This window comes from Lingula anatina, chromosome 6 (genome assembly GCF_051362555.1).
Source record: "Lingula anatina isolate TDL-2025a chromosome 6, LinAna3.0, whole genome shotgun sequence".
Taxonomy (NCBI): domain Eukaryota; kingdom Metazoa; phylum Brachiopoda; class Lingulata; order Lingulida; family Lingulidae; genus Lingula; species Lingula anatina.
This window is the reverse complement of record NC_141772.1, coordinates 14,197,383-14,211,868: the sequence shown is the minus strand read 5'-3', so window position 1 is coordinate 14,211,868 and position 14,486 is coordinate 14,197,383. Positions and strand designations below refer to the sequence as shown.

The 14,486-nt window shown below is 39.9% G+C and overlaps 2 protein-coding genes and 1 long non-coding RNA gene across 3 annotated transcripts; 2 read left to right on the top strand and 1 right to left on the bottom strand.

The window, feature by feature from the left end:
• Positions 1 to 2,429: 2,429 nt before the first annotated feature.
• LOC147761208 (uncharacterized) lies at positions 2,430 to 3,815 on the bottom strand. Its single transcript, XR_015335191.1, has 2 exons — positions 3,442 to 3,815; positions 2,430 to 3,184 (listed from the first exon to the last, which is right to left on the bottom strand). It is a non-coding gene; the product is annotated as an uncharacterized LOC147761208 (long non-coding RNA).
• A 509-nt stretch (positions 3,816 to 4,324) lies between these two features.
• Positions 4,325 to 6,479, top strand: LOC147761207 (uncharacterized). The gene has a single exon (XM_087015360.1). It carries the CDS (start codon positions 5,174 to 5,176, stop codon positions 6,473 to 6,475), a length of 1,302 nt encoding a protein of 433 aa, XP_086871486.1. The 5' UTR covers positions 4,325 to 5,173; the 3' UTR covers positions 6,476 to 6,479.
• Positions 6,480 to 10,840: 4,361 nt separating this feature from the next.
• Positions 10,841 to 13,531, top strand: LOC147761206 (uncharacterized). Its single transcript, XM_087015359.1, has one exon. It carries the CDS (start codon positions 10,848 to 10,850, stop codon positions 13,266 to 13,268), a length of 2,421 nt encoding a protein of 806 aa, XP_086871485.1. The 5' UTR covers positions 10,841 to 10,847; the 3' UTR covers positions 13,269 to 13,531.
• The last annotated feature ends 955 nt before the right edge of the window (positions 13,532 to 14,486 follow it).

Below are 14,486 nucleotides of genomic sequence, written 5' to 3'. Positions count from 1 at the left end.
TTCATCTTTTGCAGTCGCTTTAAAATGTCAAGGTGTATAACAGCCAGGGTGTATTGACGAACTTAAAATAAATTAAGATCTTCCCCCTCTATTCCTGTCTATTTGTGATAAGCATTGTTGTTTGTATTTGCCACCATATGAATGTCCCCACGCCATTTTGAAACTATATTGAAAACTAAGATTGAAAATAGCAAGAACAATTAAGTGAAAAAATGGGTAAAATTACTCTTTATATGACATTTAAAGATTTATAGACAAGCATGGGTCTTCAAACTACCAACATCTTTTAATAATTAACCTTATAACAAAGCTACGTGTATCCTCTACCAGGGCCACAGATTGTTTTTTCACTAGATAATCGCAGATATGTCCTCTGGCTAATTCTTGGCACATGTCTCCATTTCTCGCGTTGAAGAAAAGTGCACAAAATAAATCTGCGTCGCTGGTAGATGTATGAAAAAGCTAATCAATAACATGTGTTCATCTACATCTTAAGAGAGGAATAGCCTCATACCGCAGTTTTTACAAGCAAACGTTGAGTCGCAGTAGTACCTAAAGGGTGCCGAAGCTTGGGGGTGGGGGTTGTATGTGTGTATGAAAGATTCTTCAATTTGTATGTTGAATTAATATTGTTTTGTGTGACTTGAGGGCTTGAGGGATTGATCACTGCATAATTTAAGCTCAGAACTATACTATATACCTCTATAGCATATCATAATACGCCCTTGAAGATTAAGATGGAAGAATTCACAATCTACGCACTTTGACTTACATCAATTATTCAAATATCCTTTATATAGAGCAGATTAATAGTTTTGTGCAGGAAAAGGGGAGGGGGGGCAAACTAGTCTTAAACTGTTTTCCAAAGAACTTGCGACTTTGAAAAAGGCATTTTAGACACGTTCATGTAGTTATTGAATAATATGCAGACCAGACATCTGAAATAACAACCACCACCTACGGCAAGTGTCTCAGGTCCAACCACAGGCAGAAATTGATTGGTGTAAATATTACCTAAAATATAGTGATTTCATATAATATTTAGAAAAATGAACGGATACCAAGCCCAAAGTCACTCTGCAGTTGATGCGGCGATTTCGTGCTTATACTTATGAATTTACCTGACATAACAAATTTATGAAATTTGTAACAATCTGTTGAATATCAGTCTAAGGTGGACGGACATTACAGAATAATAATGATAATAATAATAATAAATAATTAAAATAAAATAAAATATGTTTTCAGAATTTCTGTAATTAAAATTGTCTGAATCCTAGAAAGTTGCATTTACTGCGTATTTGCATCAGCTATTATTTTGTTATACGAGCGAGTCAAAGCAGAAAATGCAGTAAAAAACAGAAAGACGTATACTTTGATGTAAAGTTCAATCTTTTAATTTTATAGCATGTCATCCAAATTAAAATATGCCGGCAGGAAGCAGAAAAACCGAATAATTGCATAACATTTAAACGCAAATAACGGCAGACACGCTCCAGTTCACACTGCCAACTGTAAATTTTACATTGCCAAGATTTTCAGTTACACAATGTACATTATTAAATAAAAAAAACCCGTCTTTTTTTTTTACAATTAATCTTAGCTAAATTTCCTCTCTTTATGTGACCTGTATTTTTAATTTGAAACAAGTCTTGATTTTGTATACGTGTCAATTTTTTTTCATAAGCTTATTTTATACCTGTGACAATCGTAGGGTAATAAAGTAGGATCAGGTAATATTTGTACCGGCGGAAACGAAATAATAAGAGGGGGAGGGCAACCTCCACCAGAATCGCAGAGATCGGGGTTTTTTTTCTTTTTTTTTCTTACAAGGCACACACACGGATGTACATGTAGCCACACATTTCTGTTCCGCCCAGCTAGTAGTTTTTTTTTTTTTAATTTGCATTTCATCACCCAGAGAGCCAGTCCCAATAGAGAGTAAGAGAAGAGATTCATTTGACTTTGATACAAATGCCAACTCGAACATTCAGCAATTTCTCTTCTGTAAGATGATTAAATTTTGTATTGCCCGCTTATCACTTGTTCGTTTGGTGAACGTAAAAAGCGCAAAGGATGACCTCCTTTTTAACACTGGTGTTTTAACTTGGGGCATACCTGTATTATTCGTTTCCAGAGAGAGAGAGAGAGAGAGAGAGAGAGAGAGAGAGAGAGAGAGAGGGGGGGGGGCGTTCATCTTCACGAGTACCCGTTTCTATAAACGATGATTTCTCTTATGTTTATTATTAATGTATTTTTTACCAACTATTTGATCGTTTGATTTAACGAAAAAGTACATAATAGTGTTTTTTTTATTATGTACCAATATTTTAATTTGTGAGATGTTATTAAATTCAGAAGAAGAGCGAGAGAAAAAGAGAGAGGGGGGAATTCACCCTTTAAGACATTGACAGTACAACACCAAAAAATTCAATTCGGCAACATTTATTCATAATTTGAACAGAGTGAAACAAAGCAAAGAAATGCGATAGTCAATTATTTTCTTGTTGTCGTGTGTGTTTGTAAGATAGCTTTGATTGTGTCTGTATGCAAGTGGAGTTAAATGAATCGTGTCGCCAGGTGCTGCTACTCAGAAACGTGCCACCTTGTTTGCAAACCCCACTGGTTATTATTTAATTATATAACACCGCCTTAATTATGGTAATAAAATAATACCAAATAGATAAAATACACCCTGTATATGTCTTCTTTCGAGAGTTTAAAGTAATTTAAAACTCCGTTGCTGATTAATGGATAATTTGTTAAACAATCAAAAATTTCTGAATGTTGTACACGAAAAATCGCAGTGATGTCGCGAAGATTCCTAATTTGAACAGGTTGAAACAAAGCAAAGAAATGCGATAGTCAATTATTTTCTTGTTGTCGTGTGTGTTTGCAAGATAGCTTTGATTGTGTCTGTATGCAAGTGGAGTTAAATGAATCGTGTTGCCGGGTGCTACTCCACAGTAACGTGCCACCTTATTTGCAAACCCCACTGGTTATCATTATATTATATAACACCGCCTTAATAATAATAATACTAAAAATAATACCAGAAAGTGTCAAACAATCAAAAGTTTTGAATCTTGTGCACGAAAGATCGCAGTGATGTCGAGAAGATGCTGCAGTAAAGCCCCACATATATTTTCGTCATCCGTAATCGTATGGTCCGTTGTCTCCAATTCTGAAACAGTTGGGGTTTTATATATATTAAACAGTTTTTTTGTTCGCACTTTATGCATAATTACTAATTTACTGAAGGTTAAGTACTTCTATAAGCATGCTACAAAAGTATTGGTATGGCAAAAACACTGTACCAGAGCTATGAAATGTATAAGTAAATTTACAAGTAAAAGTTAAAAAAAAAAAAATATTATTGTAATTGCATATGAACATAAATGCATTAAAAAGCGAACATAACACTAAACCGAAGACAAATACCTCAATCCCTTGGCTGGATGGATCTGGTTCTACTACATGAGCAGAGGAGCCCATGGAGGCACGTTTGCGAGATTGGTTTCATCGTTAGCAGCAACCCCATCGTAATCACCGCATATTCCCCTAATGTTCTCGCAATAATCTGGGTATATCTGGACAACTACGGTGCGAAGGCGAACAAACACGGAGACTCTGATATCCCAAGCAATAGTGCAGTGAGCGGCCACATAAGTCCTCGGTTTGTCGCAACCAGGAATGTTGGGGAAGCTGAACGTGTTCACCACTACTGCAGGATTCACTCCGAAATTTATTGGCCAGAATATACCAGCTGGAGGCAGTTTATTGTTCCACGCAGCAGGGTACGCCTGAAGAACGCCACCGATCTGCAATGGCAGTATAAAGATATTAGAGAAGTAAATGTTTTATGAATGGACTCATCGTTAGATGAGATGTTGGGAGGGTAGAGGGCAGCAGGGGCGTAACCAGACCTTTTAAAATTGTACGCACAGATTTTGAAAATTCCCAGGTACAATTATATTCCGTGAAATATACACTGAATTTATGGAGAATAATATCATGGTTGGCTAAAAAAATTGTACGCACGGTGCATCCGTGCGTATGCCTGGTTACGCCCCTGGGCAGGACAGATTTAGTTCTCTTTGTGTTCTAACCACTCCTGGCACCATGCCTCCATGCCTTAACAGTTGAAACAGTTCTTTTTGTTTGTGGCGATCAACTCTTCTTTCTTATAATATTGGTTTTAAAGTGCTGCTGTAAACGTACCCACTACCAGGACAGTTATTATTCTGTGGACATTTTGCTCACAGTAGGCCTACAGAGTTTAACCATCTATTTAACCAGAGACATATCTGTGAACATCTATGTAACGCAGTTGGTAGCAAGATGAGCTTTTACATAACATTTAGTAATTAAAACTTCTGTGTAATAGACCAATGCCACACCTGGCTTCCTGTGAATATATTAGTCACACCGCTGTCATCTCTATTTTTATCTCGGATTTTCTGCAAGAGCAATTCCAAGTGATTATCCTTTAATCTCTCAAAGGTACAGAGAAATCTTAAGCTATCTTGAAAGTCGGTGTTGGACGGTGCTACCTTAACTGAAGATGCAATTGTGACCATCGAGCCTTATGAGATTATACATTCGAAGGGCCGCACACGTATTATAGTAAGCGCCCAGTATTATGTTTATTAATCATCAATTACGGGTGAAAGTATTGTTTTATCAACGAGCGTAATATAGAATAGAAGTTTAAGGCCAAGTAGCCAGTATAACTAGTAACTGTTTATATAAAGAGAATTATCCTGTCACCATCAGGCACGGTAAACAGTGACCTCACCCTCAAAATTCAGTATAAAGGGCGTCCCGATTTCTACACCGGAGAACTAACGCTAGACCGATCCCAGGGACGTCAGAGTGACCAGCAACGACGAGAGCACGAGAGGGAGACTGAGGACTGAGGACGGCCGGGTCAATCAGAGCCTAGATCGAGGGAACGATTGGGTCACTGTCTTACCGTAGCGCTGTGCCTACCTGAGCTAGATGTCCCTGTATATGTAACGGGTTAAAGTAATAAACTGTATTAATAGGGAAACCTATCTTAGACTGTTGTGTCATTCTTACGAACCTCGCGCACACGCCAAACAACCGCACCGGCCCCGTTACAAAAGTGGTGGAGAAACCTGTTGTTTCCAGACCTCCCTGCCTGTTTCAGATGTCAGCGAGGCCAGAGAACTATTGGTCAACGCCTTCCGCAAATACCAGGCTTCGAACGTCAGGTAAGAAAGTGTCGTTAACAGCACTTAAACAGTCGTTCCCCACACCTCGTGAACCCAACTCACCAACGTCTACCTCCCGTTCCCGCTCCTCGTCTCCAGACCTATCAAGCCTTTTTCAACCACAGCCAACAACCAGCGGTAAAACAACTACCGACAACCCTGTTGATCCGCCAACAATTTCAATTGAAGCTCCTCAACCACCTTCAGAGCAAGATTTAGAATCAGCTGCTACGTCAGATACAGAAAGTGATAGAGACTCGACAACTTCCGTCACCTCGTTATCTTCCGCTCCGTCAACCCCTCCTCCGCCCACCTACGATATGTCGTCAGATTTAAGCTTGTTGCCTGAAAAATTCCACGGCACTCAAAATGAGGACCCTGATCGTTGGTTGTCGCACTTTATGAACTATGCAAAGTTTAAAGGCTTAACAGACGCACAACAACGTTCATCGTTTCCTCTACTTCTTCGAAACGCTGCCCTAGATTGGTTTGATACGCTCTCTGACGATGAGAAAAACACTATGGACAACATCGCTGATTCCTTCAAAACTAGATTCCAGCCGACAGCGAGTTCAAAGTGGGCTACTGTTTCTAGCTTATTTCAGCGTTGCCAGAAACCGTCACAGGCAGTACAAGACTACATTGCTGAGGTACGTAGGGAAGCCCAAAAAGTAAAATTACCGGATGAGCAAACTATACAGGCCATTCTTCATGGCCTACTGCCTGAGATTCGACCGTTCGTGGCACAGCACGAGCCTAAAACCTTTGAAGATCTAATCGCTCGCGCTCGACAGGCCGAAACAGCGGTTCAACCCTCAGCTTCCGCTGCGACTTTAACAGCCCTGGGTACACAGCTGACTGAAATCAACAACAAAATCTCTCAGTTAGCCACGCCGCAGCCCAACTCCGCACAGTTGAACCCTATACATGTTCCAAATGACAGACCAAGACCTTCAGAGTACCGATCAGCGCCCCACCCCGGTGTTCCTTTCCGCGACTACGAGTTACGCCCACGTGTTCCTCAAGCGCAGCGAAATCAGACGATGCCTCCACGTTTTCAACGTCAACAGACACGCCAATGGAATCAACGCTATAATAACCAGAAACGGACTCCATGTTCTGGTTGCGGTGGTGAGTTTCATTTACGTAGATTCTGTCCTGCTTTTCATTTAACATGTAGAAATTGCGGTAAAGTTGGTCATTTGGCGAAAGTGTGTAGGTCATCTAAGAAACAATGACGAGTAGAGTCGCAAGAACAGGCTGGATCTATTGGTACGATATCGGAAAAATCTTTACAAAATTCTCTTTTTATTACAATCAAAAACAAAAAGTTCAATGGTCTTCTTGACACTGGCGCTAGCATCAGTTGTGTTTCCAAACAAACGTTTCAAACTTTAGGCATTCCTTTTTCTGATCTTGCCCCTCCCTCTAAAATTACAACAGTAAGTGGAGTGAGTGGCGACGCGCAAACAATTTTGGGCCTTGCATGTCTCAAATTTTTCATCGGTAAAGTGGAATATACCCATACTTTTTGCGTTGTTCCAATATTACCCCGACCTTTTATTATTGGCTTGGATTTTCTGCATGACCATAGTGCAGTGATTGATTTACAAACACATGAATTGACTCTACGCGATCCCGATAGCACGGTATGTTTGACGATTTCAGACAATTTAGGACTTGCTAGATCAAAATCAACTGTGACCGTGGAGCCTTTCACGGAACGGTTAGTGCAAGTTCAGGTTTCCCGCATACGTCCTGACAAAGGTGGCTCGACGCTTGTTCTTTTAGAACCGTCCTCAAATTTGAATACTATTTTAGGTGCCTCTACCATCAATACCTTGACTAACAGTCACTGTCATTACCGCGTTGCTAACACTACGCCTTATAGTTATACAATCTATGCAAACTCCATTGTGGCTAAAGTGTCACGCATAAGCGCAGGTAATTTGCACCACCTTGACTTCACTCCCACTCAGCCCCCTACCATTAAACCGATCAGTGAGGAAGATAAGAAAGCGGCCTTAGAACTTAAAATCCCCTTTGAGTTATCTCATCTCACATCTGATCAACAGGACCAATTATTGTCACTCATAGGTAGCAATAGAGATGTGTTTGCTACAAATTTGTCTGAAATAGGTCATGTGCCCGTTTACAAACATACTATTGATACCGGTGATCATCCCCCAATCACCCAAAGGTTTTATAGAACAACTCCTCAAGCAAAAGCTGAAATTGATCGCCAGATAAATGAAATGTTGCATCATGATATCATTGAACCTTCCACCTCTCCTTGGTCTTCACCTGTTATTTTGGTACGCAAGAAACAAGGTGACTTTCGATTTGCAATTGATTATCGGAAATTGAATGCTGTTACTAAATCAATAAGCTTTCCTCTTCCACGGTTAGAGGACATTTTTGACTCGATAGCTGATTCCAAGGCAACTTACTTTTCCTTAGTTGACATCAATACAGCATTTTGGACCATAGCGTTATCAGACGACTCTAAAGAAAAATCATCGTTTGTCACGCATAGTGGTCAATATCAGTTCAAACGTTTACCGTTTGGGCTGAAAAATGCTCCAGCAAGCTATCAATATCTAGTGAGTAACATATTTCGAAACATGAATTGGAAAAATGTCATCATTTACATCGATGATATTCTTTGTTTTTCAAAAACATTCGAAGATCACCTGGCACATCTGCAAGAAATGTTTCACATTTTGAGACAGGCAAACCTGAAGTTAAAGCCCTCTAAATGTTCATTTTGTGTCCCAAAAGTTTTGTATCTTGGACATAATTTATCTCGAGATGGTATACAGGTAGATTCTTCAAAGACAGAAGCAGTTCAGTCCTTTCCTACCCCCACTAATGTCAAACAAGTCCGTAGTTTCTTGGGCTTAACGACATGGTATCGCCGTTTTATCAAAGGGTACAGCCATATTGCAAAGCCTTTAAACAGTTTACTGCATAAAGAAGTAAAATTTCAGTGGACCAAGGAATGCGACACTGCTTTCAAAACGCTAAAACAGGCGTTAGTAAACCCTCCAATTCTCAAATTTCCCGACATGTCAAAACCCTTTATTTTGACAACAGATGCCTCTGGGCATTCACTCGGATACATCCTGGGTCAGTTAGATGATAAGGGACGTGAATGTGCAATTAGTTACGGTGGCCGATCTTTATCGGCGTCTGAACAACTGTACCCGATTACACAACTTGAGTGTCTAGCAGTCGTAGAAGGTGTTAAAGCTTTCCACGTTTATCTGTCTAGTCAACCTTTTACGATCTATACCGATCACCAAGCACTTAAATGGCTAAAGCAAATCAAACATTCTTCACCCCGTTTGATCAGATGGGCTCTTGCTCTGCAGGAATACGATTATACAATCGTACACCGTGCAGGTAATAAAAATCCCGCTGACGCATTGTCACGGCGCACTTACCAAAATTCTGAGCCTATTCAAGCTATTACGGCCATGTCTTCGGTTGACTCAACACGAGAAATTGACACAAAATTTGTTCATGATATGGGCCCCACGAAAACAGATGCTCCAGTTCACATTATTCAACATATCATTGCCACCTCAGAGCCTGATGTTTTCACCATTCTTCCCTCTGTGGAAAAAGAACAATTATCCCAATTGGCCCAAATGCAACGACAATGTGATGACTTCAAACATATCATTGCATATTTGCTAAATGGCACTCTCCCAGATGACGCCAAATTGGCGAGAAAGACAATTTACGAATCTGATCAATACATTATGGATAAGGACCTCCTTTTTCATATTTATCAACCTCGTTCTAGAACGTCCGGCACAGAACGAAATATCATACGCCAATTAGCGGTGCCCACTCAATACAGAGATGACGTTTTACAGGCCTACCATGATAGCCTAGCGTCTGGCGCTCACTTTGCGTTTGACAGAAGTTATCAGTTGATCAGAAACAGATTCTATTGGCCCCGCATGTATACTGAAATACTTCAGTATGTTAAAACATGCGACTCATGTCAAAAGGCAAAACGTCACCATGGCCAAAGACCCGCTCCTCTTCAGCCACTCCCAATAACAGGTGTATGGGACAGACTTCACATGGACATATTAGTTATGCCCAAATCACGTGAAGGTTACAAGTACATTCTTTTACTTGTCTGTTCTTTTTCGGCTTGGCCTGAAGCTTTTCCATTAAAGACCCAGACAGCAGAGGAAGTAGCTCGAATTCTTTACTCTGAGATTTTTTGTAGATATGGAGCACCCAAGGTCATAGTCACTGACCGCGGACGTAATTTTACGTCCCTGCTGGTACAGACACTGAGTGAGTTATTTCATGTCAAAAGGGCGTTAACAAGCAGTTTTCACCCTGCCAGCAACAGTGCTGTAGAGAGACAAAATTCCGCGCTAGCCCAATCAATTAGAATATATTGCAATCAAAATCAAGACGATTGGCCACAGATTCTCCCAGGGGTACTCATGGCATTACGTGCTACACCTGCAACGCAGTCTACTGAATTTTCACCGTTCTATTTGATGTACGGAAAAGAAATGAATACTCCGCTGGAGTCACTTTTAAAACCTCCAGATTCCTTACCTAAATCAGTAGAAGACTATATAGAAAATATTCAGAAAAACTTGGAGTTAGCACGTCAAATAGCCCATGACAACAGAACGCAAGCGCAACAGAAATATACGCGCTTATATGATCGCACGGCAGCCCCTCCCGCCTTTCACATAGGTGACAGAGTCTTACTAAAATGGTCACGTGTCAAGAAGGGCCGAAGCCCTAAACTGACGGCTAAATTTGTAGGTCCTTACTATATTACAGATCGTGTCTCTAGTTACACATTCAAGTTACGCGACTGTAGCACAAACAAACTTCACCCGTCACCTGTACATGCGAACAGACTGAAATTGTATCACGACCCTGAAGACCGTCCGCTTAGACCACAAGCTCCTTTACCAGAGCCTGTTCACGACGAAAATGAATTACCACAAAACGATTCGAACCCCCCTGAAGCTCAAAACGTTACACCCCCTACTGAGCAACAACAAATTGTCCCAGATCCAGATGAATGGTTTGAAGTCGAGAAACTTCTCAAATGCAAACCCATTAGAGGTGTTAAGCATTATTTGGTGAAATGGAAAGGCGATTACCCTCCATCATGGGAGCCTCATTCCAACGTTTCTCAAGCTTTGATACGGGAATTTCATGTTAACAAAACGCTTCAAGGCAAACCACGTAAAAGATGAATTCATTCGAAATAATTAATATTCATAAAGTCGGCGTCACGTGTTCCCATTGATTACACGTCTACGATATATTCTAGTATGTTTCACCAAGAAATTTCTATCGTATCAACCCAGATATTCAGTATCAATGTTTTATATACTGACACGTACGGACACCCAATGTCATTTGTACGACAGCGAAATCCACACACATAATAAAATTAAGATTCGACAGCGCTTATCAATTATGTCAATCATCGTGCATATGTTATGACCGGTCATACAATACTACGCGAAGTAACCGATTGCAATAACCATCTCATCAGGGTACCTCCTTTCTTTACTTTAAACTCTTTTTTTTCTCTCTTCAACAGATGAGATGGATATATGCAACGGCAATGCTTCGACATATGCGACATTCAAGGAATTAATGAAGTCACTACGACTTTTGTCCGTGGTGCTAGTCATCGGCATGATCACAGTCAGCCAGACTATTGCACTCAACCTCGACAGTGACGTCATCCATAGAGTCAACTATGGCACAGTATTTACTCCTATTGGTAAAATCTTGCCAAATGTGGAATATTGGTCTCATACTTATGAATTAGTAATACCCGACTTTAGCGTTAAAAACCACCCAATTCATCTTTGTAGATCTGGAGAAGTTTGTAATTTATATCGTTCAGGTTTAAAGACGGCTAGAAGCATCCGAAGCGACATTATGAAGTCAATGCATGATATGTCTCAAGTAATCGACCCTCTACTTTCAAATTTAAATGTGGAGAAAATTTCGGCAAAATCTAGATCTAAACGCAGCATATTTCCATTCGTTGCTGAAATCAGTAAATCAATTTTTGGCACCGCAAGTAATAAAGATCTCAAAAATTTAGCATCTCACGTAGCTCAAATTGCAGAAAATCAGCAAAAGCTTATTACTCAACTGTCTTCAACTAATTCTAATTATGAGTCGCTATTGTCTGTCTTAGATGATAGGGTAGACAAGGCGATGGATATCTCTGAAGCATTATACAATGAGACGAGAATGATAGCGACGGAAGTATCACAAAATTTGGCAGCAATTAACCTTAATGCAAAAATGTACAATTTACAATCGCATGAACTGTTAACAGCAATTCAGTTATATTCTCATATGGTTAAGTATCAAACAGCTATTATTCAGTTAGCGCAAGGTTTATTGAGTCCACTAATTTTACCTCCACAACTTATACAAGAAACTATAACTTTTATTCAGTCGAAACTTAAGGAACAAGCCCCGACTTCAACTTTGATTCACACCACTCCAAATTTCTACTATAAGCATCCACATTTCGTTACAGCCTTCCACAATCAGTCACTCTTCATTAGACTAAAATTTCCCATAACGACTTACCCTCATGCGCTCACCGCGTACTCAGTCACAACGTATCCGGTCCCTCTCCAGCGTAAGTCTCTCCATGGTACTTTAATCAAACTACCATCCATTTTTGCCATTTCCGATGATGAGACTCACTATTCCATCCTCACGCATAAAGACTGGTCGTTATGTCGAGGCACATTCCACAAATCTTGTCCACAATATCCAATTTTGATTCCTGTTAGTTTTGAGAGCTGTGTTAGCAGTCTTTTCCTAAACTTACGCCCAAAAATATTAGAAAATTGCAATTTTACATTTCAACAGAATGCCGTTTCCTCTTCCGCACACTTCATTACCAAAGACACCATATTATTCACCAACGTGGACGTCATAATGCTACATTGCTCCCATACCAAGACGTCCCATATCTCCAATTGTCATCATTGTGTCGTGCACCTACCCTATCACTGCACAATTAATACTAAGATAGCCTATTTTCCGGAACGTTTATATAATTGTCATAATTTTTCTTTTGATGAAACCGTCAAATACCCCTTTAACCTCATTGCTCTACAACACTTGTTTGCGGAAGAGCGCATTAACGATCTCATGGGAGATACCTTGTTATCTAAGCCTCCTTCCTTAACCATTCCGAAAATCAAGATTCTTCACAATAAAATTGATTCTATCATCGCCTCCGAACGGACTGACCATTTAAATTTCAAACGCATCATGTCTGCGGTAAAACGGAAGCAACCAATTTACCATTCAATAGCAGACACACTTCCCGACAGTCAGCAATCTGACGACCTTACACCCCTTATCCCTTATATCGCTGTTGGTCTATCGGCTTTTAACATTCTCTTTACCGCCTTTTTATCTTATAAATTTGCTAAACTGTCTGTTATCATAACCTCGCTTCAAAACATTGTCTCTGTTCGTGGTTTTAATCTAACCTTTGAAGCCACCGCACTTCCGACTACTTTTGAAATTGATTCCCCAATTTTTGTATTACCCTACATCACCGAATCAGTTGTTATTTTGCTGCTTTTCGTTATAATTGCCATTCTCATTTTTCGCAAATCCTACGGACATAGACCTGTCCTGGCCTTACAGATTTCAACGTTAGATGATGCTGTTGTTTTGCCTGTTATGCACCTTCAGGGTAGTGTAACGGACTGGAAAGCACACACACCCACATTATTCGATAATTTTGAGATCCATGGTTGTATTTATCCCATGTTGCACATAGATTGGAACGGTATCTGTCTTTCTAATGACGAAATTGATCAATCGATTACTCTTTTCAATCCGATTCCCTTAAAATACTGCCAAACTTATAAGTTGAAAAAGATGTTTGCTCAGCCATTCTTTGCACATTTAATTATTCAGCAGTGCAGTTGGCTATACAAGCTGGATATCATGCCTGTTGAAGTTTTTGTTTAATATAGTTCCTCCGAAAAAAAAAAAAAAAAGCCGACCTCTTGCGACACTGTTCATGCATTGATGAGAATTTCAGGACAGAATTCTTGAATGAAGCTCACTCCTTTGTTATGATTAATGTTTTAATATTTTATCTTTAGAGATAGACATATTTACTCATCTTAATATTCATTTCTTGATAATTACTCAAAATATATCAATTATTTTAGCAGTCAACTTATTTGTATACTACTCTCATAATAATTTTCGTTATAAGATATCATTATGCGGTAGCAAGATGAGCTTTTACATAACATTTAGTAATTAAAACTTCTGTGTAATAGACCAATGCCACACCTGGCTTCCTGTGAATATATTAGTCACACCGCTGTCATCTCTATTTTTATCTCGGATTTTCTGCAAGAGCAATTCCAAGTGATTATCCTTTAATCTCTCAAAGGTACAGAGAAATCTTAAGCTATCTTGAAAGTCGGTGTTGGACGGTGCTACCTTAACTGAAGATGCAATTGTGACCATCGAGCCTTATGAGATTATACATTCGAAGGGCCGCACACGTATTATAGTAAGCGCCCAGTATTATGTTTATTAATCATCAATTACGGGTGAAAGTATTGTTTTATCAACGAGCGTAATATAGAATAGAAGTTTAAGGCCAAGTAGCCAGTATAACTAGTAACTGTTTATATAAAGAGAATTATCCTGTCACCATCAGGCACGGTAAACAGTGACCTCACCCTCAAAATTCAGTATAAAGGGCGTCCCGATTTCTACACCGGAGAACTAACGCTAGACCGATCCCAGGGACGTCAGAGTGACCAGCAACGACGAGAGCACGAGAGGGAGACTGAGGACTGAGGACGGCCGGGTCAATCAGAGCCTAGATCGAGGGAACGATTGGGTCACTGTCTTACCGTAGCGCTGTGCCTACCTGAGCTAGATGTCCCTGTATATGTAACGGGTTAAAGTAATAAACTGTATTAATAGGGAAACCTATCTTAGACTGTTGTGTCATTCTTACGAACCTCGCGCACACGCCAAACAACCGCACCGGCCCCGTTACATCTAGTTAAAAAATAATCTTTGGTCCTGGCTGAGAGAACAGTATACGTTTGTTTGATTACTGGGCCCCAAACGTACTGTAATCAGCTTTTACAGAAAGTATATTCCTTAACTTAGCAGTGAGAGAGTAGTCGTGGTTCTTTTTGTTTCTTTTCTCTACGC